The 26594-nt window shown below is 34.5% G+C and overlaps 2 protein-coding genes across 3 annotated transcripts in view; both read right to left on the bottom strand.

Moving 5' to 3' along the window:
* LOC146999006 (uncharacterized) overlaps nucleotides 1-24313 on the bottom strand; it is a 219427-nt gene extending 195114 nt beyond the window's left edge. For both annotated transcript variants that reach the window (XM_085812230.1, XM_085812231.1), the window contains exon 1: nucleotides 24209-24313. The gene's annotated coding sequence lies outside the window, so the exon portion shown is untranslated. The remainder of the gene's footprint in view (nucleotides 1-24208) is intronic.
* Nucleotides 19444-22013, bottom strand: LOC118181418 (uncharacterized). The gene has a single exon (XM_035350560.2). The coding sequence runs from the start codon at nucleotides 21429-21431 to the stop codon at nucleotides 20409-20411; it is 1023 nt and encodes a 340-aa protein (XP_035206451.1). The 5' UTR covers nucleotides 21432-22013; the 3' UTR covers nucleotides 19444-20408.
* Nucleotides 24314-26594: the final 2281 nt, after the last annotated feature.

Here is a 26594-nt window from a genome sequence, read left to right as displayed (position 1 = left end):
TCCAAGATCCCGGACATCCTTAAAGAATTATACAGGAGTCCAACAGGAGGCCACTTCAGAATAATGAAGACTTTTCATAGAGTTTGAGGTCGCTTCTACTGGAGTAATGCAAGAGCTGAAGTGCAGAAGCGGTGACAGTCTTGCTATGCCCGTGCGGGTCGGAAAGGACCGAAGAAACGCAACTAAGGAATGCGGTAACTTGAAATATAGGAACATCTTTTGAATACATCGCTTTGACATCCTGGGACATCTAGGGATAAATCCATTTAACATTGTATTAACTGGCGAGATAGCTCCAAGCTGGCAATAGTTTTGGCAACTAATTTTTGTTCCCAAGTTTGCAAATTCAGAGAGATAGCCAAACGCTAGCGGGCTTGGCGACATTTTGGTCCGATCCATGTAGAACTGTAACTGGTCTGATTCCTATATAACTACATCCGGTCGTATGTAACTTGCACTTGTGTAGGCCTTCCAGCAATTTCGAGAAATCGAATCTACTGGGAATTTCTTGGCGGACGAGGACATATATAATATAGGAAAACTTAATGCAGTCTATACTAAACAAGGAAACAGACATTTTAGTGCTTGTTAGTGTACGAAACAAGGAAATGGCCATTTTAGTTCAGTACGGACGAATTCGAATGCAAGTTCAGTTCCAGACCTTCAGGACAAATGCCAGAACACTGGTTGTTTTTATAAATTGCTGGATGCTGCACACTATAAATGTTGTTGGTTGTTTCCTAACTCTGATAGTAGTTGCAGTTCAGTTATTGCAGATTGGAATAATTTAATGATAATAATTTAAAACTACAATTCTCCCCAATCGCATGAGGAAACGAGCGCTGTGTATGAAACATGGAAAAAATTACTATCGACAAAAATTTCAAAGAACGAATCCGATACTAGACAGATTTTTGAAAAAAGGTTTTATAACGGTGTGTTAATTTTACATTTATACTATCAAAAATGCGTTAGCTTTCCGTGGGCATAATGAAGATATAAATATCAGTTTTTTAGAAGTAAACACGACAATGTCATGAAACAAGTTTTTGAAATGGCAATAGAAAGTGTGTAATATTTGAGAGCTACCATACAAAATGAATTTATTCAAGGTGCCTTGTCATAATTTAGAATAAATTTTTGTGAAGCAGATAACTGCAGCTTCTTCTGTCTTCTTTCTTTGTTATTAGAACATTCTTTGTTATCAGACAATAGTCAAGATATATCGAAGACAAATCAAATGAGTGTCGTTTTAAGACATGTTCATATTGCAAGAAATGATAATTCAGAACCCATAAGTTGTATAATTTAAGAAACATTTCTCGTATGTAAGTTTCTCGTGTAAAAGATCATTCTTACGAAGTCCTGAAAGAACTCGTTCTCAATATCTAGAATGAAAACGAAATTTCGATTAAACAGCGTTATGGACAAGGATATGAAGGTGTTTGTGCTATGAGTGGTGCCTGTAATGGCATCTAACAAAAAAGAAACTCTACTCAGCTCAATGTAGAGTATGAAAACTGCTCGTCTCACAAATTAAACCATTATGACGCTGTTATTAGTTGTAAAGAAATAATAGATTTTTTTTTTTTGTGTGTGTGTGTGAAAAATAATTCGTTACCGCTAGGATTTCGCGACTGGGTCCCCTCTCCCAAAGTCGCCATTTAAAAGTGGTGTGGTGTGGTGTATTTAATTATGGTAAAGCACACTAGGGCTATCTGCCTAAGGGGAGGGAAGCCTTCGTGGAGGACTTTCTAAGGGAAACTGGCTCGTATACACGTTACACATGGGGAAAACCACGAAAACACCCATGCAGCCAGCCCGTTCGCGGGACTCGAACCTCGGACCGAACTACCAGTGTTCAGCGACTTTACCGCTCGGCCGCTGGTGGGCTCGCCATTTAAAAGAAGAAGTATATAAGGTATTTTCTCCCTCCTTTCCACATGCCTTTGTGGTGTAACGGTAGCAAACCCGAGGCGTATTCGAGAGGTCCTGGGTTCGAGTCCCGGCGAGAGCATGGCGCATTTTTCACGTTTCCTGCTTCAAAAAACCTAATGACTCTACAAATTCTCAAAAAAATGCGGATGTCATATAATGATTTGGGCGTTTGGTATTATCTGCTGTATGCCGATACACTGCCAAACAGTACAACCCATGATTTTACTTTCCTAGAAGTGTTTCAGCAACTCAAGAGATTGTATTTTAGTAGAAAGATGCAATTTTGAGTTTCTTTTACTTTTGTTGCTTTCCTTCGTTTGGCTGAAACAGGATGGGGATAGGGCATCTCCACCCCATTTCAACTCAACTCGAGACCATTATCAGTGGATATCTGCATTTATTAATTTGGGGAAAGGAGTATTTCCCCCCCCCCATGGAAAGTTCTGAGAATAGTGTTTGTTTATATTATGTTGTTATTATAATTATTTCTTATTATTATTCTTTTATTGTAATCATTCTTTCCTAATTTATCATGTTTTTCATGTAATAAATGTAATTGACTGATTAGTTTAATAACATGTTCATTGTGCCTGCGACCTTCAAACAATTCATCATTTTTCTACTCAAACAATATAGAAAAGAAAGACTTGTGGGCCTTTTTCTCAATGTTATAAATTATGTCTTAATAACAAATGGGAATTTACTTTTGTGAGAGTTAGAACAGTGTTGAAAGCTGGCACTTCAATTTTAAATTAATACCTAATTAAATTAATGCATTCATGGTATTAATTCTGTGATATTATTTTACTTGATACATTTAAATGTCATTATTATATTCTTTATAGTATATATATACAAGCACAACTGATGATTACATTAAGATAAAACAACAGCCGAACAAATATTAATTTAGAAGTCAGACAACAAAAATCAGCGTTATATATGTAAATTTTCACAGTAGTTCCGATGGTTTTAGCGAGCCATAATCCTCAATAAAATTCCGAGTTCCATACTCAAGAACCCCATTCCGCATATGAATTCCTGGGGTATTTACAGGATTCCTTGCTAGTGTGGTTTGATTTACATTGGTTAAACTAGAAGAGCGTTAAAATTTCGCTTTAAGGAACATGAGGCATATGTTAGGAAAAAAGTCCTCTGTTGGCCAGCACTGTTGGTCCGAAAATCACACTTTCAATTTTTCTGCAGCCAAAATTATTCAAAAAACATCGTCTATTGGTGAATAAGATTTTCTAGAGGCGTTTCACATTCAAAAAAAATCTTTCTGTTCTAGTTAACGATCCTAATTCCAATCCATCTTTGCCTTCGGCCTTTAAAGAAATTATGTTTCAGTTCTGATTTCATCAACAGATGGCGCCACTAGCTTATTTTCTGTCCAGGCTTTCTTATCTTATCTAATGATTATATCCTATCTCGCTCATTTGCAGCTGAGGATGGTGGTTCGATAAAACCATTGAAACTAGTCCTGTGAAAATTTAGAAATATAACGCTGATTTTCGTAGTTTGACTTCTAAACTGATGATTATATACTAGGATAACAGAATGAAAATGTTATATTTTTTTACAGTTATTAACTGATAAACGTTTGCAGCCCTTACAATTTTGCTTATAAATTACTTTAAGTTTCTGACGAAAGGAGGATCATCCATCATCCTCAATGTATAAATAAATACTATAAGTTGTTAATAAATCTGAATATTCATGGTAAATTTAACATGGCAGTACAGTAGAATTCCGCAAAGTCGACATAATATGCACTGAGAGATTGTCGAGTTTTACGGAAAAAGAGGTAGATTTTTCAGAACTCTTGATACCGTATTTACTCGCGTAATAGTCGCACCCCCGCTTTCAAGCAGAAAAAAAAAATCATCAAAAGTGTATCATATTGTGTAGTCGATTTGTCCGCATAATAGTGGCACCTAGACTTTTACAATGAAAAATCGGCAAACGAAATGCCACTATTACGTGAGTAAATACGGTATTTTACCCTTTAACGTCTCCAGCACCTAAAGCCATGGTAATTTTGTTTACACGTTCCCCTCTGTCCAGTCTCTTTAAGGCATCTAGTTTCATTTCCATTGTCACGTTAGTTTGTTTTCTTTTCGAACGACATTTTCACTTAAGTGCCGCGGGGCCCACCAGCGGCCGAGCGGTAAAGTCGCTGAACACTGGTAGTTCGGTCCGAGGTTCGAATCCCGCGGACGGGCTCGCTGCATAGGCGTTTTCGTGGTTTTCCCCCTGTATAACGTGTATACGAGCCAGTTTCCCTTAGAAAGTTCTCCGCGAAGACATCCCTTCCTTTATGCAGATAGCCCTCGAAGCTTTGCCATAATCACACACACTTAAGTGCCGCCCAGACGGCTAGGAGAGCCGACTACGATACCAAGGGGCCCGGGTTCGAATCCCGGTGGTTATATCCCTGGTCCGTCGCTTCATAGGATGCAAAGATGGCCCACCAGTTAGGTGCCTCCATAATAAAGTGACCACCACTTATGGTCTTAGAAGTGGCCAAGCCGAAGTCGGCTGGAGGCCCGTCATTGGTAAAGAAGTACCGTCGAACAGCTTTGCCAAGTATTACAACATATACTTTGAAATTTGTTAGGCAGTTCCAAGAATTAATGGCGAAAATTACAGGAAAAAAAACACTCAAATCTTTGAATAGAACAAGAAAGACATAAGCATAAATAATAAATCATATGTACCCTAAGTAATGTTTGCTCTTGTTTGGCCTAGAGATATCTTAAAAAAGTTCCTAAAAAGTTGTCGAGTTACACAGAATGTCGAGATATCGGAAGTCGAGTTTGCGGGACTCTACTATAGTTACACAATTTTTACCTTATTAAGTTTTTAGGATACTATTCGATTTCGAGGGCCGTAAAAAAATTGCAGCGAAAATGTACGCGCAAAATCTAGCTAACGCGCCCATTTAACAGCGCGCCAAATCTAACGTACGCGCTGATTTCATATTGTGTAAGTTTATATAGTTCTATATTTCTTAAGACGCCATTGAAGTACTAGTTTAATTTTTAAATCCATTTTTTGATTTTAAATCCTTTTTTGATATCCTATGGATTTAACAATTTGGGAATTGCCCATGACGAAAACTCGGCAATAGAATTTTGGGTAAAATGCAGAATCACACACTGCTTGAAGCGTTTTTAAGAATTCCACATACTCGGTATCCATGTGCACATCAACCTATTTTCACTTAAAAAAAAAATCCCAGAATTGCACAAAAATGTCACTGCGCACACCCTTGACTTTATCTATGTAGACATCGACCTATTTTCACTTAAAAAGTAAAAGAAAATTGACAAATATCCAATTGTTTTTACCCTTGTAAAAGGTGACAAACAAATAAGTGAGCGATTCTGCGCTTTACCGAGAATATTTTCAAAGAAAAGGCATCATTCATTATATAAAATCTCGTTTGAACAACCAACGAGATGAAATTATGCTTTAGCGATAAGTCGGTAGCGAAATAGCGATGCAGGCATCCATTCAGTTTCGTTTAGTAATTTTTATATAAATTATAATAATGATCTGAAATAGTTAATTACTGTTATGCTTCCATTCAGTCATGTTTAGCCTTTTTCATATAAATTATAAGAATAAAAATGTATTATATGAAATTAACCTTTCATCTAAATTAAAACATCAATCTTAAATAGTTATTTACTATTATACTTCCTTTCTTGCCGCAATTATTAGGGTTGCCGTAATTATTTTTGGCAGCATTAACATCAACAATAGTTTGGCGATTTTTTACGGCCCTCGAAACCGAACAATACCATTTTTAGTAATAGATGCGTAGATATTATTTAACAGAAATTAATACAGAAAAACTTTACTTCCAGAAGTTTGTTCTTTTAAATACAGAATGCAACTGTAGCAACACGAATGAAATTCCTAAAAATCACAGAGAAAGCATTTTTTGATCTGTGGATAAGTACCTCAAGTTCTTTTCAGTTCGACGTAGTATTCATAACATCAAACTAATCCTGATAAGCCATCAGTAACTCTAATTAAAATAAAATTCTGTTTACAGAAGTTTATACTTTTTAATCCAGATACAATTCTATAATTCTGCTTAACATTTTAAATTTGCATTGTTTTTTCGTTTATTTGTTGCATAGTTTTTCTCTCCGCAAAATAACAGCATTCAGAATATTTTAAGAAGAATATTTAAGCCTGGATAATTAAATACTATTTCTTCCCAGAAGTGCAAAATACGATTGTTTTAAATTAATCTCAATAAATTTATGCAATTGTATTTAAAAACAGTTTTCATTCTTTCATTCCAAATGTATAAAAATATATTCTTTTTCGTCCGAAGTAAATGCAGTAACTGAAACAAATTTTGAATAATAATTACAGCTACCATTTTTCAGCCTTTAAATACAAAATAGTATGTAACTGTTATATAACTTGTAAATTTAAGTACATACCTTCACTTTACGATATGAAGAATGCTGACAAATATACGTAATATCCTTGAAAACAGAGACCCAAGATTTATCAGACGAAAGTTTGCAGAGTATCCAACATGTGTTTGCATTTCTTGCAAATTCTTTCAACCAGGCAGTAAAATTTTCACAATAGCTAGTATTTGATCTAACTTCACACTGAAAATTTTCACAAGAAATTCACGATGCTTTAATTATTTTGCATAGGAAACTGAGATACAGAGAACATTTTCAACCACCTTACTTAAAAGCGCGGCAAAGGTCACGTGAAATGATAGAAACATTATTGAAAGCCCATTGGTCCATCCTAGTAGCCACTCCCTTCTAACAAAGCTGCATTTTCGAAATATGTTCTCGGCACCAAATACGGATACTTTCCCGTTATGCACCTGCAGCACTTTTTGGCGCATGGCAAACGATAATCTATTGACCATGTATGCGTGTCTGTGTTTGCCATCTATAAACTAATCCTATAACTAGAAATTGCGTACGATCATGAAGCCCGCCCCAAAAAGCATAGCCAAATGCATAATGGAAAAGTAACGTCATCAATGTGCGAATTTAATTCATGGGGTCTCAGATAAGCATATCAGAGGCCCTAGGATTTGGTAAAAGATTTTAAACACTTAAACGGTTTTGCTACTTTCCCATATGTTTTTTCTTCATTCATATTCCCCCTCTTGCTTTTGGTTTACTCCCCCCCCCAGCAATGGGAAATTTTTGAAGCCTCCTATCTTAAATACTCAAGGACATTTTCGTGGTTCTCTCAATGCCCTAAGCATGTCCCTAAGCTTAATAGTTTAACCAGCCCTGCTAAGTATAATGAATAACAAAACTAATAAATTCAGGCTTAACTTTCCCAATGTGAGATAAAAGCAAGACAAATTTCAACGGAACACGTATTTCAGCGCCAATCTTGTGATACATCACCAATAGTGTGTAGCAGGATTGGATTATTTAATTACGGCAAAGCACACGAGGGCTATCTGCTTAAAGGGAGTGATGCCTTCGTGGGGGACTTTCTAAGGGAAACTGGCTCATATACACATTACACATGGGAAAAAACACGAAAACGCCCACGCAGCCGGCCCGTTCGCGGGATTCGAACCTCGGATCGAACTACCAATGTCCAGCGTCTTTACCGCTCGGCCGCTGGTGGGCCAATAGTGTGTAGCAAATGCCCATTAAGTTTTACGATGTCTCATATCTGAGATGTGAATTTGAAGGTTTTGGATATCGAACAAGAAAAAGCTAAATTTTTTAGTTAATGGAATTTACGGAGAAGTGGCAATAAATGACGATGATGTAACTGAAGTATTCCATTGCGATGATAATCCCCCAACAATGAATCAACTACCGGATGGAGAAATTTGTAGTATTGTTGCAAATAACAAAAATATCCCTACCTTCGCCGGTGTACTGATTACACGGCAACAGGCACCTAGGCTGGGAACATGTAGATGGTAAACATATCTTTTTGTAATAACATAGTAAAAGTGCCAATGCAGAAAAAAAGTATTTCCTAAGGCGCCCTGTAGAGTCATTAGGTTAATTGGAAGCAGAAAAGATGAAAAATATGCAACCGCCTTCACCGGGAATCGAACCACAGACCTCTGGAATACCAGCCCAGCGTGCTACCGTTACACCACAATGGCATGCTAGGAAAGTGGGAGAAATACCTTATATACTCTCCTTTTTAAAGGGTGACTAGGGTTTTTTAGGGGACCTAGTCGCCAAATCCTGAGTGCGGGGAATCGTCATCCACCACCCTTTTAGTTCGGGTGCCACTTGTAGAGTCATTAGGTTAATTGGAAGCAGAAAAGATAAAAACTATGCAACCGCCTTCGCCGGGAATCGAACCACAGACCTCTGGAATACCGGCCCAGCGTGCTACCGTTACACCACGAAGGCATGCTAGGGAAGTGAGAGAAATACTTTATATACTCCCCTTTTTAAAGGGCAACTAGGGTTTTTTAGGGGACCTAGTCGCCAATTTCTGGGTGCGGAGAATCATCATCCACAACCCTTTTAGTTCGGGTGCCACTTGTAGAGTTATTAGGTTAATTGGAAGCAGAAGAGATGACAAATATGCAACCGCCTTCGCCGGGAATTGAACCACGGACCTCTGGAATACCGTTACACCACCAAGGCTCGCTAGGGAAGTGGGAGAAATACCTTATAGCCCGACTCAAGGTTACCATGTTCTGTATCAGATTATGAGTGTTCTGGTCCACGAATGTGAGCGTGGGTTCGAATCCCACTTCTGACAGCAGTATCCCTACCGATAGTGAAGAGATGCTGTTGAGAACGAAAAACTTTTGGCTGGCAATTCAGTAAGAATTCTCAGCACGGTAATTAGAGAACTTTATAACTACACAAGAAAGTATGTATATCTATAAAGAGAAAGTACTATTAGAAGAAAAAGAATTACATTACTAATTACAGCTTAAACAACTTACATTGAAAGCAATGTTTGATAAAAGCAAACAAATTATCGTTGAGCATTTTTTGTGTGTGTGTGTGTGTTTTATTTTATTTTTTGTAAATTTCGATTCCCTTTTCTTGAAGGACATAAATGCTTCACTATTTCATAAAGAAATATTTCCGACTTCTAATTTTATAATTTCTACATGGCATCCTACTAAATTTAAACTGATGATCTAAAAAAAAAGAAAATTCCCAAATCTGCTATCGCAGAAGTCCTGACGAGTCCAGATCTCGGTCAGTAATATTTTTATTAAATAGTCTAATTAAATAATTTGTTTTGATATATTCTCTGTTAAAAGTAAATTATTTAGTACATTAAATACTGTTTTAGTTCTTTTATAATTTTTATTCACAAAAAATTTTACATGAAAACTCTTTTTGCAAACATCTGTCAAATTGATAGCTATGGTAGAATTAGGACATATCAGTATTGGCGGTTCTGGAATTAATTCTAACTTTTATGTAAAATCTGGTATACTAACAACATCAATGCATAAGAATATATCTGCTCCCACTACTTTTATGATGCAGATCTATAAAAACTTAAGATATAATTCAATTTTCCAATCTTTTTTTCTCAGTGCCCCCCCTTTTTAAGTTGTAATTTATTCAGCAGGCATTGTAACAATAACATATCAGATGTCTTCTGAATATTATCTGTAGACAGTGACTAAATTTTTACATATTTATTGCACTTCTGCTGCATCAAATTATAAACTAAAAATCATCACACTATATGGAAACAGGATGGTAACGACTGCAGATTTTTCAAAATATTTATGATAGTGAACTTAAATTACTACCAGGCCATGTACATGGTTATATAGTGAAATAACATCTATTTGGCTATACTAGATATTGCTGTCTTACAGATTTATGATCATATTTTTAGAATAATCAACTGAAATTAAGACACAATAACACACCAAATAAATACTAATTCAGAAGTCAAACAACAAAAATCAGCGTTATATTTTCAAAATTTTCGCAGGACTAGTTTCGATGCTTTTACCGAACCACCATCCTCAGCTGCAAAAACACAAATGAACAAGATGCTGCTGCCAAAATTATTCAAAAAACATCTTCCATTGGAGAATTGGATTTTCTAGAGGCATTTCACATTCAAAAAAATCTTTCTGTTGTAGTTAAGGTTCCTAATTCCAATCTGTCTTTGCCTTCGGCCTTTAAAGAAATTATGTTTAGTTCATCAACAGATGGCACCACTTACTTATTCCTGTCCAGGCTTTCTTATCTTATCTAGTCATTATTTCCTATCTTGTTCATTTGCAGTTTTGCAACTGAGGATGGTGGTTCGGTAAAACCATCAAAACTAGTCCTGCGAAATTTTTGAAAATATAACATTGATTTTTGTTGTTTGACTTCTGAATTAGAATCAACTGAAAGTTTGTAAGTTCCTTGGAATAGAAAAAGGAAAGTACAAGCAACTTAACCAATTTGGATAAAAGGTCAACTGACCTGATTTGACACAATTTTTGTAAAGATGCATTAATGTAATATTTGTGTGATCAAATGTATGTTAGTTTCAAAAGTGTTTAAGAAACCAAATTTTTGCAGTGTTGCCAATTTGCTTTCAGTGCCCCTTTGCATCAGCACCCATTAATGCACAATAAAACTGACATCGAGAAACTGTGATTTAAATGATAGAGTTGTTTCAACAAACATTTTTCATGCTTCTATTAAAAGCCATTGATTATTGATTTTGGATGTATAAAAATAAAATCAAGATTTTTAAAAAGCATTTGAAAGTTGTATATATGGCACGACGATCTCCGTCAGATGCAGATTTGTTTTCCGTCAGATTTTGTTTGACTGACAGAAATGCAACAGGCACTTGGCAATTTTGTTTAAGTTGCATGAGGGGAAATCATCAACAGCAACGTCACTAGCAACAAACTAGATAGCTGAATTTGCACCTGGAATTCTACATCAAAAAAGAGTTTCATAACGCAAAAAACATTTAGCAATACCATCGAATTTATGTGATGCAGAAAGAAAGTAAAGAAACAATCCAGAATGCTTTCATCCTGCATTATTTATTTAAACTGTATTAAAATTTTATACAAACCCTACACTACAGCTAAGGGAGCAAACTAAATATAAGTTTTAATTTGTATTTGTTTCAATATTAATTGCTATTTTCTTTTCTGGAAATTCCCCCATTTCTAGTTCTTAGAATTGTGAATAAGTAGATATTCTGAAAATGCTTCTGGCTCCTAGAGCTTTAAAAAAAAGATTTTGAATGTCACTAAAGGATAAGTTGCTCTGAAAAGAACCCATTCTGTTTCTACATAGAAATATGAATTATCTGCACTGAGATTTGTAGTAACATATTGTTACAAAATGTACAGGCGCGGTAAGATGGCTTCCCCGCAAAGCAGTTTTAGGGTTGCCATTGCCACATTTGGCAAGAAATTGCCTATTTGGCGATAAAATCGGCGATATGCCATGGACGAATGGAAAACCTTCTGGAACGAATTCTTACCGGTTTAGCCCAGAATGTTCTCAAACATAAGCTGAAAGCTATATAAACCCTGCTGGTCCGCAGTCAGTTAGTGAGTGCTTCGCCTAGCGAGCTGATAGAGTGTGTGTCTCGTCTAGCAAGTCAATCCCTGCGGAGTCGATTGAGTTCAGAGCCGGGCAGCAAGTGACGAGTGGGTCATCAAGTGCACCAAACGAGTCTCGTAGTGTATAGCAGTTAGTGCATCATTGAGAGAGCGTGTTGAACTCTGGGAACAACTGAACCGAAGAGTTGGGAACTGTGTTCTGTGTGTCGTCGAGTTCATCGCGAGTTGTAGCGTGGAGAGTCTCGAGAGTATGTGGAGTTCCGAGAATGACTGAGCAGAGTCGGGAGCTGTACTCTGGTGCTTTGCACCATTATAGCCTGATAACCTGAAGGCTGTGTCGCTGATTGTTCCAGTGTGTTTACTGTAGTTCTTTGACGACTGTGTAAATGGGATTTTGGAGCTGTTCTGAGAACACTGGCCAATAAAGTGTGTTTGGATACTTTGGAGTGAATAACACACTATATACTGGACAATAAAGTGTGTTATTCACTCCAAATCCAAACAAACCCCGTACGAACATGAAGGAAGAAAATAACGTAACAACTGGTTTCAGAAAAGAAAAATGCAACCATATGTTAATGACAGATGATATTTCTTGGAGTAAATGAGAAATTAATTAAATTTGGTCTAGCTCTCAACCCAGGGCTGTAGCTAGGGTTTTCAGCTCCCAAGGACAACCGAAGATCTTGCGCCCCTATTCTGTTTGCCACGAGTGGAAAAAATTTCATTCTAAAAATCCGTAACATCATTTTGGCACCCACTGGAAGCTGCACCCAAGGACAAATGTACCCGCTTGCCCCACCCCTCTAGCTACACCCGTCTCAATTTGATAACTCAAAATTACTTTCACTAATTAAAAATGAATTTAATTATAAGGTGGATTTCTTATTGCATTTGCTTTCATCACAATTAAAATGTCAGTAGCTGAAAATATGTGAAACAGAGATGCTGATATAAATTGGCATTTGTCAGTCATATGAATGAGAAATTAGTGTTCATAGATATTTTTATGATACTTAAAAAGCAAATTATACATAAGAAAGTCTTCTGCAGGTTAAACTAAAACACATCCTTTTAACAAATATTAAGAAGCTACACTGACTTCCAAAAAGTAAAAATGCGTTTGTAAAATCAACAAAAATGGAAAAGTAAAGCTTTAATTAACACCAAATAGCATACGAAGATAGGAAATGTGCTTACACATGAAAGAAAACACATATTATGGGTATTTGGTGGTATAAAACAAGAAAGTGGAAGTTTTTTTTTTTTTTTTTTTTTTTTTTGAAGTGGTTGACGTCAGAAGAAAAGAAACTTTTGGATGTAATTCAACAGAATTATAAGCATCCTATTTGAATGAAGGAAATGCATATGGTCGAACGTAAAGATTGTTCAGATGGCTTTGAATGGGTTTGTGACAAGACAGGTTCAAATGCTCACCATATAAACCATTCCATTAGAAAGGGAACATAGTTTGAGGAAAGGGGTGGGCTCCAACTGCGCGAATAAAAATCCTTTCCCCGTCCTGCTATAGTCCAACTGAGCAAATCAAAATTTCTTTCTCCTGTTGCCTACAGCATTACAATTTAACTTTTCGAAGCCAATTAGGAAATAAACTTTACTTACAAATAACTTTTCGAAGCCAATTTAATAGCCAAGAAGAAAATAAAGAAATAGCATTATATATCAACAATCACAAGAACAAGTAAAGAATATCTAACAAGCAGGCTAATTACTTGAATAACAGTAATAAATGTGAGAGCTAACAAAGAAAATAAAAGGTATTGGTAAACATACATATTGGCATTACAAACATCTTTCATTAATTACAATATTATAGCAAAGAGTATTATAATAATATCATAAATTAAATAACTATAAAGCATACCAATTATATTTTTTATAAATTACATCAATTATAGTCAAGATGTCTGAACTAGACTGGAAAATTTACACAGGCGAGCAAAAGATTATTCCGAATCAAAGTGTGTTAAAGTATGCTAGAAATGTTTTTCGTTAATTAAAGTAATCATGTAAATGTTTGCAGAAATAAATAGTTAAATTTAAAAAAAGCTTAGCATGAAATCTATTATAACAGCATTACAATGTGTTTTGAACACTGACATATAAATTGTAAATAAATTAAAATTATTATGCTAAGAAGTTTTTTCTAAAATTTATCTAGAAGGAAAGAATTAGATAAACAGTACTGCAAATTAATATAATCAATCAGGCCTCTCAATAAAAAAAAGCTTTTTTTTAAGCAAAAACTAAAAATTGGGATGCAAAAGTTTGTGTAATATACTTGGAAATATTTGAACATATAATTAGAAATGTATAATTAAATTAATAATAAGCTAATTAACAGTAACATTAAGCTTAATTTCATTCAATCTAAAACAAGCAATCAATCAGGAGCTCCGCATAACTGAAGTTTTATTGCTATTTTACGTAGATTTGCGTATAAAATAAATATTTGCACTTGTAAAACAAGTGAATAATGTACTGATAGTCAACAGGAATTAAAATACGGTGGTTAAAAATATAACTACTTGTTAGAAGGTATGCAAAGTTGTCATGGCTAGAGAAATTGAATAATTATAGAAAACTCATAAAGTTAAGCGCTACAGTGTGAAAAGAAAATTCTGGAATAAACATGTTAAGAAAATTAGATTGAGAAATAATCCATAATTTATTGATATCCATATAAACTCTATGCTTTTGAAAAAGATTACATATAATTTGGACCGAGGTATCAATCATCGAATCCGAGTTAATTTTTTCCTTATTACAGGGATTTGTAAAATGATATGCTAAGGCAAAAGTGAAAATTTTTGCAATATTTTAAGAATAAATTTTAAAAATATTTTTGCTTCATGAACTGAAATTTTTACGATACATTTTTACACCGTAATTAAATACCAAAAAAAAAAAAAAAAAAAGTAAGAGGTGGGGGATCTTGTGGGATTAAAAACTCGGGTCAAACTACCAATGTTTAGTGACTTTTCCACTTGATCATAAGACCTTTTCAAATTAGGCTGAACAATATACGAGGGTTGGAACTTTAATAGTGGCAACACAGCTGAAAAAACTCTATGCAACAAAACCAAAGAATATTGCATATACCACACGTGAACTACATACCTACTTTACCTCTCAGCAAAAAGACTCGTTCTGCCTACGTCACGCGCATGCGGTGTGACGCGAAGAATGGATCCTTGTATTAGCTCGTGGTCTAAATAAGTGTTGTCAGGATGTTTCCAAAACAAGAACAGTGATGTTGGATAAAAATTGAATGTGCCAGAGGTCGTACAGCATGACAGTGTCATCAAGGGCTTCAAGAGGCTTGCGGGAAATCTGCATTGCCTTACAGAACCGTAGCAAGATGGGTGAAAACATTCAATGAAGGACGCCAAAACATGGCAGACATGCTGTGGCCAGGTCGTCTGAGTGTCAGCGATGCAGACGTGCAAACTGTTGCCGCACTAATGGACAGTTATCGCCGCCAAACGATTCGTCAGCTGGGCGGACAAACAGGATTAGCCCATACGACTGTGCTGCACATTCTGAAGGAATGCCTGTCCATGAGAAAAATTGTTTCACGATGGGTTCCACATCAATTGACGGAAATGCAGAAATGGCTACGATATGATGCTGTCCGAACCCACCTGGAGCTCTATGAGTGTGAAGGAGATGCTTTTTTACGCTGTATCATTACGCTGGATGAGACTTGGGCTCGATCGTACCAGCCAGAACTGAAACGCCAATCAAACAAATGGCGTCATCACGGGTCACCACGACGTTCGAAATTTCATCAGAACCCCAGCAATGTGAAAGTTATGGTGATTCTCGTGTACGACTGTGATGGTGTCATCCTAACGCATACCGTTCCCCACTAAAGACCGTCACTGCGCAGTATGACTGCTCATTTTTGGAGCACAATCTCCGGCCAGCTTTGAGAAAAATACGGCGACACTTTCTGCAGAACGCTCCTCTCATTTTGCATGACAATGCTCGGCCACATGCAGCACAAGCTGTGACTGATTTGTTCAAGCGATGGGGCTGGGAAGTGCTTTACCATCCACCATACTCCCCAGATCTAAGCCTTTCTGACTATGACTTAATTCCTAAGATGAAGGAACGACTTCGTGGCACTCACTTCCAAACTGTTCCTGAGATTCTTGCGGCAGTGGACCGGTCCATTCAAACTTTCAACAAAACAGGCGCTGCTACAGGTATTCTGCGACTTCCACATCGTTGGAAACGGGTTGTACACAATGCTGGCGACTATATTGAAGGACTGTAAAACATGGTGACATGAATCACTTTTGTATTCCTTGTAAATAAATAGTTGCCACTATTAAAGTTCCAACCCTCGTATTAAAGAAATTAGAAGATACAGCACACATAAGAACAAAAGTGGGCTGAATTAGAGATTTACATGTTTAGTGAATGAATTAAACTTATCTGTATGCTATTATGAAATATAAGGAATATAGCATAAAAGCACGAGTGAAGAAGGCAATGGCAGTCTAAATCATTGTAATCTAAATGTATAACATTATCAATATCTGCTATTAATTTCAATACTGGCCCACCAGCAGCCGAGCGGTAAAGTCACTGAACACTGGTAGTTCAGTCCGAGGTTCGAATCCCGCGAACGGCCTGGCTGCATGGGTGTTTTCGTGGTTTTCCCCATGTGTAGCGTGTATACAAGCCAGTTTCCCTTGGAAAGTCCTCCACGAAGGCATCCCTGCCCTTAGGCAGATAGCCCTAGTGTGCTTTGCCATAATTAAATACACCAACACCAATTAATTTCAATACTGCTGAAAAAATTATAAATGATTTCTATAATAAATCACACGAACTTGCTGCATTATAAATTACAACAGTTAGAAATATTATTAGTGTGATTTAGTAACCATCTTTGTTAACAAATAATTTCAAATAAATAATATAAATGACTCAGCCTGAAACTAGGTTAGAAAATAAGCTCCATGCTGATGATTAAGCTTTATCAAGATATTAGAAATATCTTCTCTTAACTAGAGTTATGATGCAAGAACTTGTAAAAATTATTATTTAAATATAAATTGGCATAAATACAATACAAAATCTATAAATTCTACATACATGAAAACTTGAATACAGTGCAACAATATGTGAAAAAGGAATGGATAAAAAAGGAACTGAAAATCCCAAGATATTAATATAAGGAAGTTCAAATTTTTTTTGTTAATTATGAAAATTCTGCAGATGCTAATAATTATCAATTTATTAATTAAATGTGTATTAGAAATTAAATGTATGCCAAAGTACATCAGGTAAAGTAACTGGAAAACAGAAAAAATATTTAAACGTTTCTAGTATTAAAATATGGAATTTGTAAGAAAGTTAAATAACCTTAAAATAACCTTCAATGACTAAAAATGGAAAGCTTAGTACGGCAATATATTGCAATAATATTAGTGTGAATTTAGAACCACTTAAGAAATCCAATTTTTAGATTAAATAAAGAGAATTGTTTAAATTAAATTAGAACCATTTACCTAAAATGATAAATTTGAAAATTAAAACCATTCTGCTAAGAAGGTTTCTTAATATTTATCTAGACAAGAAACTTATTTAAGGTGAGCTACAAATCCGATATTTGATAGGTTGGTTATGTATCAGTTTTGTATATGTCATTAAACTATCAATTTTATATATATCAGCAACTAAAATCTACAACTTGGAAAGTTTTTAATTCTTACAGAGACTAAAAATGATCTGGCTCATCATTCTTTTAAGCATCATAAAACTTTTAAACGAGTGTAAAAGAAATTCATTTTTACTTTAGCACATGCCAGACTTTAAATTAATATTTGTTTTCTATGCACAATTTTTTACAATATTGAAAAACGAAAATAGAGGCTTGCAGTCTCAATAAAATGCCCCTTTAATGGTGATAAATGACTTTTTGTAGCACCCAATCTTCTTGGGAATTCACGTTCTTAGAGAGACGGGACGGGAAAAAGTCGCGTAGTTCGTCTATTAGATAAGACGGGGGGTGGATCTTCGATCAAATTTCGCACAGTTCGTACCCTACCAAGGAAAGTTTATGGATGCTGTTAAGGAATTTTGTGTGCCACAGAACTGAAGACACAGACATTTCTAAATAAGGTAAATGGATATTTCCTTTGTATAGTGCATGAATATCATAAGATGTATTTCCTTTTAGCTAATCTTTGGAATATGGTAACAGGTAGTTTGGCGACATTTTGGTAAGGCAATAAAGGTTACTAGCTAGGACTTTAGCAGTGTACATGGATAAAGTCAAGAGTGTGCGCAATGCCATTTTTTGTGCAATTCTGGGATGTTTTTTTAAGTGAAAATAGGTCGACGTGTACATGGATACCGTGTATGTGCAATTCTTAAAAATGTGGCAAGCAGTTTGTGATTCTGCACTTTCTCCCAATTTCGCACCTAATCTTCGTCATGATTAAGCACTTTTGTTCCATAAAAGTTCTAGCATAAGCGTAATTCGGCTAGCAGATTGTTGGGAAAAAAATGTTGAGTAAAAAAAAAAAAAAGTCTTTACTTCGTGAAAACAAAATGGCGTCCAAACAAAAACTAGCAGGTTGCTGTAGCAGGGTTCGTCGCCAAATTTTCACCAAACAATCGCCAAGTTACCATAATCCAAAGATTAACCTTCCTTTTTTATGTTGATTTCAAATGCAGTTCGTTGGGATTATATATATATATATATATATATATTGGCTCTACTGTAGAGTTGGGTGCCCCTTCGATTTTTAAGTGAAAAATAGATCGATGTGTACATGGACAAAGTCAAGTCAGTGCACAATGCCGGGTTTGTGCAATTCTCCGATGTTTTTTTCAGTGAAAATAGATCGATGTGTACATGGACACCGAGTTTGTGCAATTCTTTGACTTGTTATTTTGGTTTTGTCTAGTGGCCCTCTTGAAATTGTGCCTTCCTGGCCAATTGCCAATTTTCACCAAAGAGCACTCTTAAATATATTTTTACCCATAAATAAATTATAAATCATTCGTAGATATTTTATAAAATAAATACATATAAAAGTATATCACTCCAATAAATTATTAAAAAAATAAAATAATGATTTAAAACATTTAGGATTGCATTTAATGCTTTTAAATTACATGATTTAGTACGAAACTGGTTATTTGGGAAAAGATGCGTGAACAGAATTGATGATCTTATGTTTCACAAAATGGGAATACTCTTCAAATTATACACAGCAAATGTTATTTAGCATAAAGTAACATAATGGTAAAAATATTTTAGATAGACAACAAGAACATTTTAAATATCAGACTTTGCACTAAAATTTTTCTCAATGTCTTACCAACTGGAAGTGTACCTGAATGAAATTGGTACATATGCAAAACATATTTCCGTGCACATACCGTTTACATCAGTCACATTTTACAATATAACATACGCTAGTTAATTCTGTATTCATGCCCTTTCCTTTCAGTCTCTAATAAATAGTGAGTATATTTATGTTATATTACTTAACTCTAATTATTTTTCTTTAACACTTTTCAGGCAAGAAGATAAATAAACATTAACCATCAGAAAATTACTGCAGTAATATATCAAATTCACTTTGGATGCATTACTGTAGAAGTAAATATAGACTTATAAAACTGAACAGAAAAGTAGGTCACAAGTGTTGCTCTGCACGCATAACATTGTAATGACACTCGCCCATCAGCATAAAAGTTCTGTACCAGTGAACAGCTTATGCCATAGGTCCCCACCCTTTTTGTCCCTAAGAGCACATTCTAGAATATCTGTTGGTCAGCGGGCACTATTTACGTTGGATAGAATTAATAATACATGCACATAAAAAAAGAGATCGGTCGCATTTCCCTTTGTGCTGGTATCTGTGTCAGATACAATTTCCATTTCATAAAAAATGAGAAAACCTTCAAATAGAATTTTATTGAAACCTAAAACATTTTTATTGCGATCACACAGAGGCTGGCACCATGGTGCCTGTGGGCGTAAGGTTTGGAACCCCTGGCTTACGCTATACAGGTTTGTTTAGGATGGTATACTAAGTATAAAATTATTAATTTATTGAGTTATAAATTATTTAATGGGAAACTTTCCCATTTGTAAGTACAGATTACCTAAGTTGGATGTGCTCCAAAATCGAGCACACCTAATTTGTAAAAGACATTATCAAGCTCTTTTCATAAGGTGTCTAAAGTGGACATCACTTTACTCATTCAGGAATAAATAATTCACCCATAGGTTAAAAACTATAAATACAAAAGTCCCATTACACTATGAATATACATTTGCATTAGAGCACTTCTGAAATTTCTCACTAATTTACTATTACTTTTTTAAACCTCAAATATGTTATGATGAGATTATTCACTTAGGTCAGTGTGTATGTCATGAGAGAACACATTACCACGAATGATTTGTTGTATATAATATAATGTAGTTTCTCTAAATTGATTATACACTGTTACATCATTTTTGGTAATATTAAAAAAAAAAAAGTTTGAAAAGTAAACATACTGAAGATTTCTCATCACTATAAATTCACCATCTTTAAAAATATTTTTAATTTCACATGATGCTATCCTTTATACACTATATTTATAAAATTTTCCCCAAGCATAAGTCCACATATGCACCCATAATTTACTTTTCAAGAAAAACTTAGAATAGATAGACTACATGACTTAGAATAGATACCATAATTATAAGGTTTCTCATCCATATGAGTATTATTTATAAATATAATTTATGGAGACAAAGTTATGTTTGCATTCTCCACATATTGCATTTTTCATCTGCATGGATGCATTTACACTTACTTAACTTGTATCTGCATGTATGATTTGCTCTGCATTTCGCATATACACGATCTCATACTAAATGAGAATGTTTATGTTTCCTTAATTGATGCTTCCAAATAAATGATTTTTCACATATATCACAAAAATAAGGCTTCTCATTTGTATGAGTATACATATGATCTTGTAGGGAAGTTTTTCTTGCAAACGATTTAGTACATACATTACATTCAAAAGGTTTCTCACCAGTATGGATACGTATATGCAGCAGAAAACTACTTTTCCGAATAAATGATTTTTTACACACCTCACATTTATAAAGCTTCTCACCTGTATGAATCATGACATGCCGCTTCAATGCCGATTTCTCCGAAAATGATTTGCTGCAAACATCGCAAGAATAAGGTTTTTCTCCAGTGTGTGTACGCAAATGTGCTTTAACATCCTCGTGCCTAATAAATGACTTGCCACATATGTCACAATTATAAGGCCTCTCTCCAGTGTGAACACGTGATATATGTACTTTTAATTTACAGCTTAACACAAATGATGTGCCACATAAGTTGCACTTGTAAGGTTTCTCACCGGTGTGAATACGAACATGCACCTGTAAATCACTTTTTCGCAAGAACGATTTATTACATATATCACACGAAAAAGGTTTCACACCACTATGCATCCGCAGATGAACATGATATCCAGATGATTTTGCAAAGGATTTGCTGCATATATTGCACACATGCAATTTTTCACCAGTGTGGTTACGCATGTGCTCCAGTAAATCGCTCTTCCATTTATATGATTTATTGCATTCACTGCATTTATGAACTTTTTCAGTAGAGTGGACAAACCTATGCTCCTCTAACTTGAATTTCTGCATAAATGCTTTGTTACATACATCACATACATGAGGTCTCTCGCCTGTGTGAAAACGCATGTGCATCTGTAAATCAAACTTGCGAAGAAATGATTTCTTGCATACATTACATATATGCGATCCTATATGAATATACATAATTTTACTTGTTGCAGTTCTTTCCAAGAATGGTTTCAAAACATCACTAGTATGATACTGCTCATCTGCAACTGTATCCATATTTAATAATTCCTGCCCAGGAAACAGTTTCCGAATATATAACACATAAAAAATCTATAAGAAATTGTATTTTTTTCGAAATAGTTTTTTCATATAAAAACAATTATCTATAAATTTTGTGTCAAACATCTTCATGCAGGCATACCTTCTCAACAAAACATTCTAAGTACCACAAATATGTTTCCTAACTGCCTGCATATTTTATGCATAACAGTTTTAACTTCAACAGATTAATTTATTATCTGCAACAACTTAAACATACTTTACACTCTCAAAGCTTCTTTTTAAATGGTATACAGTATATCCCTTACATTTATATCAGCTATTAACGATTTTTACACCTTAGCACGTTCATAAATTCTACACTACAGAATCAAGGCGATTTTGACGTCCAGCATTAAAAAAATATCTCTTTATACAAGTAACATCGATCGCGGATGTTTCCAAAACAAAATCCTCATTTGTCATAAGCTATGTCATGGAGGTTTAAAAAAGAAAAATTTTCCCCAGACAGAGGCAGAGGGAAAAGGGGTGGAGAACTTCCGGCTATTTCTAAGGTCCATATCGTTCAAAGTCTGTAGAGGAAGTGGCTAGCTCACTTGAGTAAACAAACAAATGTGCGTTCTCGCTCTCTATTGGCTGTGACGTCAGTGAAGTTAGTATAGAGTTGCCTTAACAGTATAGAGTTGGCTCCTTCATTAATTTTTTACGCGTGCGGAAAATTAATTTTCATTTTTTCTATTGAAAATATTATTAAATTTATTATGGCATAATGGTTGGCCTCAATGTCCTTATGCGTCAGTAATATTATGTAATAAATATTATGTGATAAAAGCAAAATTTAGAAGTACGCATAAATACTGATGGCGTAGCTACTTGATACTTAGACCACAGAATTCGCAATGTCTAAGAAATTTCACAGAAGAGTCGGTTTTAATTCCATTTTTTTAATTTAAATTCACGTTTAGAGCCACAGTTCACTTGTGGTCGTGCCTATTTTCAGAACATTTACATTTTTTAATACAATTTTGACAAGAACAGAGCACAACGAAATGACGCCGAAACAGCAACAGAATTACAAGCGAAATAAACATTTATCCAGTATGCCAACTCACTAAAGACGAAGGTTTTGGTTTGCAAAGGTTTCATGAGCGCTGCGCAAGCTTTGTGGCATGGATTAATCTAGAAATGACACAGTCCAGAAATGTTATTATTATTTTTAGAATGAAGAGGGAATAATCAAATTAAAAATGAGGAATTAAAAGGCTGTTATTAAATTATAAATGTGATTTACGATAAAAAAAACAACACAAATCAGCTTTTTAATTTAATTTAGTAATAGCCTCTTAATCCCTCATTTTGAGTACTTCATATCTCTATTCAAAAAATAACATTTCTGGACCTTGCTATTTCTAGATTAATCTATGAAATATTAATCTAGAAACTTACAAAGCTTGTGTAACGCTGATGACGTACTTAATTGAAGAACTAAATTCTGAGAACTGAAACATTTCTAACGTAAACCAAAACCTTTATCTTAATAGACTTCCATGTTGAATAATTGCGTACTTTTAGGTTCAATTTCTGCTTGGACGCTTTGCAATGCTCTCTTCCTATCGCCATAGTATCAAAAATGTAAACATCATCTACATTCTACTCAATCAACATTTGCTGCTACATCTTTTTCTCTTTTTTATTATATATATGTAGTAATGTTGATGGCGTAAGACATAGATCCATATTGAAGAAAAAGAAGAATTCTGACTGCGCAGAATGTCAATATGTTGAAATGATGACTTGGAGTAAGCTGCAATGGACTGACGATGGTTCTCTACATTTTAACTTGCAGATACTTCATTACGTAATCAGAAAGATGACACTCGACTTGTAGACAGACGTGGCAGAATTGAATATAACTTTTATTGCAGGACACGAACTAATTACGTAAATATAATTTTTATGACACATGATCATGAGCGCAATAGGCTTATATGTATATAAGCAAATAGGACAAAAAGAAATATATTGACAAAATTTTTTAGAAGATTATCCTATCTGAGGAACATTGTGTATGGCAGTACAATAGTCTCATGTTAACTGGAAGTGAAAAAAAAATTATAAAGTTCGATAAGAAAATGTCTTTTAAAGGACAATTAAAGTTATAAAATTTATAAAAATATAGATACTGGAATAACAAATAAAAACTAGCAATCACTTATGTTTAATACTTCAAACAGAATTTTTTAAGGGGTTAGGTATTTGAAACACTAAACCTAGAAGATTAATTTGTACCGAACACACATTTCGTGCTTCCTGATATTATGCGACTCAAAACGCTGTTAATTAATTTTTCGGGAGTGCAAAATAATATTTCTAATAGCATCTTAATGTCAAAGAACTACCCGACGGGTTTGTTCGTCACTATTAGCTAATGCAGAGAATAAAAGTAAATTTAAAATCAAACTAAATAGAATTGCAAAATATACAAAAACATAATATGCAGAAAGAAAAGTCTAGAAACATTGTACAAAATAGAATCGAAAACTCTTTTTTTTTTTTTTTTTAAATTATGAAAATATACGAAAGAGTTTTAGAGACAACACTATAAAAAGAACTAAGAACGTAACCTAATATCTTATTTCTAAAAAAACAATTTCCGAAATAAAATAGTTACATTATAATCGCTATTGTTTTTTGAACTGGAAAACTTAAAAAACTAATTAAGCTGTTAATGGTGAAAACAAGAAAAATTTAAAAAAAAAAAAAAAAAAACTTACGTTTGCAGTTAGTTGGTTAGGCAAAAGAAAAAGTTGCTAACATTTCTAAGATCGAAATGCAAGCGAAATGGCAGGTTGCCAGATTCTGTGGTTTGAACGCCTGTTAAACGGAGGTGGCCATATTCCGTAAGAATCTTGAAACTTCCTTAAAAAGAAAGAGGGGTATTTTAAACAAAAAGGTTTGGTGTCGCCTGCTCTCCAAAAGGAATTACTCCTACTGAATTCCGTTCGTTAATATTTATTTTGTAATACATGCAGTTAATGACATGGACAAAAAATATTCCAATAAAAATTTCTGCATGTTAATTCAATAAGCTGAATTATTGGATATTATTCGAGAAGCCTTGACGCTAAACGAGGCAATAACAACTTATTATGGTTGTTCTCCGATGACGTACTTCCTCTAGGAAAATAGCCGTGATACTTTTCCCCGGCTGAGGGAATTTTCGTAGTAGTATATCGGGGAGCGTAGTGACAGAGTAACGTCTGATTCGCTGTTTGTTAACGAAAAGTAGCAAACAGTATTCAATTAAATAGCACATAATTGAATAAAATGTAATTCCAGGTATAATTATTGATAGTTTGTCCTACATTTGTAAATGTTTTTAATGCTTTATTTTCCGTTTTCATTTATTTTGTTATGCTTCCGCTTTATCGTCGATGTTTAAAAATGGTTTATTCTATACCTTTACTTGTTTATGTGCATTGCAAATAATCTATTGACATTTTCTTGTATACCCTCACTGATACCTAAGTTACTGTGGAAGCACTTCCGCAGAGAACCCGGTAAATGTAAACATCGCCAACTTTGGCGATAATAGTTCAAACCTGGTAACCCAGCGGATTTATCCTATTCGCTTGTTCGAAGTTTGCAACCATTCCTCTTGCGTTCATTTTGTTGAACTATCACTGTCGTTGTTCGCATTTGCAGATTTATATTATTCTTCTCTTACTTATTATTATTTTTTCTGATTTTTTTAACATTGAATAGATAGAAATATTTTCGTAGATAGATGCCGGTTCTCGGTTCGGGATGAAAGGAAGAAAATACGGCGGGAGGGGTGAAGCTAATTTGTAACACGGCTGTTCACGTTGTGTTCTTAATTATTAACAGCTCTAAGAACCAGCAATTTAAATTACTAAGTAATGCTTTTATTTTTATTATTGGTTATTGTCATCTAAAATTATGAGAATAAATCAATTTTCTGGCGTAAAATTTTAATAAGATAATATATTGTTAATGCTTTTCTAACAATAACCTTTCAGAGGATGGCAAGTGTGACAGATGATTGAGTTGAAATAAAAAAGATTATTTAGCATCACCATGGTCATCAAAATTAGCAAACCACTGCTGGTGTAAGGAATATATTGTTTTCTGTGTTAACTGGAATTTAAGACAATTTTTTTTTTTTGTTGTTGTTGTTTGTTTGTTTATCACGTTTAACAGGTTAATTTCAGTACATTAATACTAATTTATATTTTTCAAATGAATTTTTATTTCCGTTATAAATGCTTATATATTGTCTTATACTTAATATATTCTTTTCTGTGCTAAATTGAATTTAATATAATTTTCGTATATCACGTTTAACAGGTTAGTTTTACATCTACATGCTTATTATCTGTGAATTTTTACTACCATATGCTTAATATATTGTTTTGTCTGCTAACTTGAATTTACATGCACTAAAAATCACGTTTACAAAATATCACGTTTGCGGCTCGGCTCATCGCCGATGAACCGCGAGCTTGGCGAGTAAAAATGCAACGGCGCCAACGGGTTCTTTCCCGAAGCGCCAACGGGTTCTCTGCGGATGAAAACCCGTTACTGTACTTCCACAGTATAAATGCTTTGTAAACACGGGCTTCATACACTAGATACACTTGCGTAGGAGGAACAATCATAATAAACTTAAGCACCTGATAGTACAACTAAACATTAAACACTTTATATCCCTTTCTTCAGCCACTAATAATTACTTCAATTGTGAAAGCACAGTGACAGGCTTTCCAAGAAATGTAAAAAAATGAAGTCATGAACAGGATTATTAAAACTTCTGTAGAGCATTTTCTAGTTTCCTGCATTCTTCTCCAGTAACATATCCATCTTGTTATGAATGCTTTCATTATATATTAATATACAGTCATTGGAATTGAAAACAGCATCAGATTTGCTTATAGTATGTATGGCAGTATTACTTTACAGTTTCTGGAGATAGCTGGCTTAAACAGTCCTAAGTTTCCAAACTAAACATACTTATTGGTGTATTTGTTCTGGCATGTTTGTACTTTCAGCCTGATGTTTAGTATATGTTAATGTGATAATATTTCTAGCGGCATTAGAAATAATAATAGATTTTTAGAAATATATATGCAATAAATTTGT

Source organism: Stegodyphus dumicola, chromosome 2 (assembly GCF_044657685.1).
Source record: "Stegodyphus dumicola isolate Sdum_Otavi_A_Nest chromosome 2, ASM4465768v1".
NCBI classification, from domain to species: Eukaryota; Metazoa; Arthropoda; class Arachnida; order Araneae; family Eresidae; genus Stegodyphus; species Stegodyphus dumicola.
Note: the sequence above shows the minus strand (reverse complement) of the source record. Positions and strands in the feature narration are given on the sequence as shown.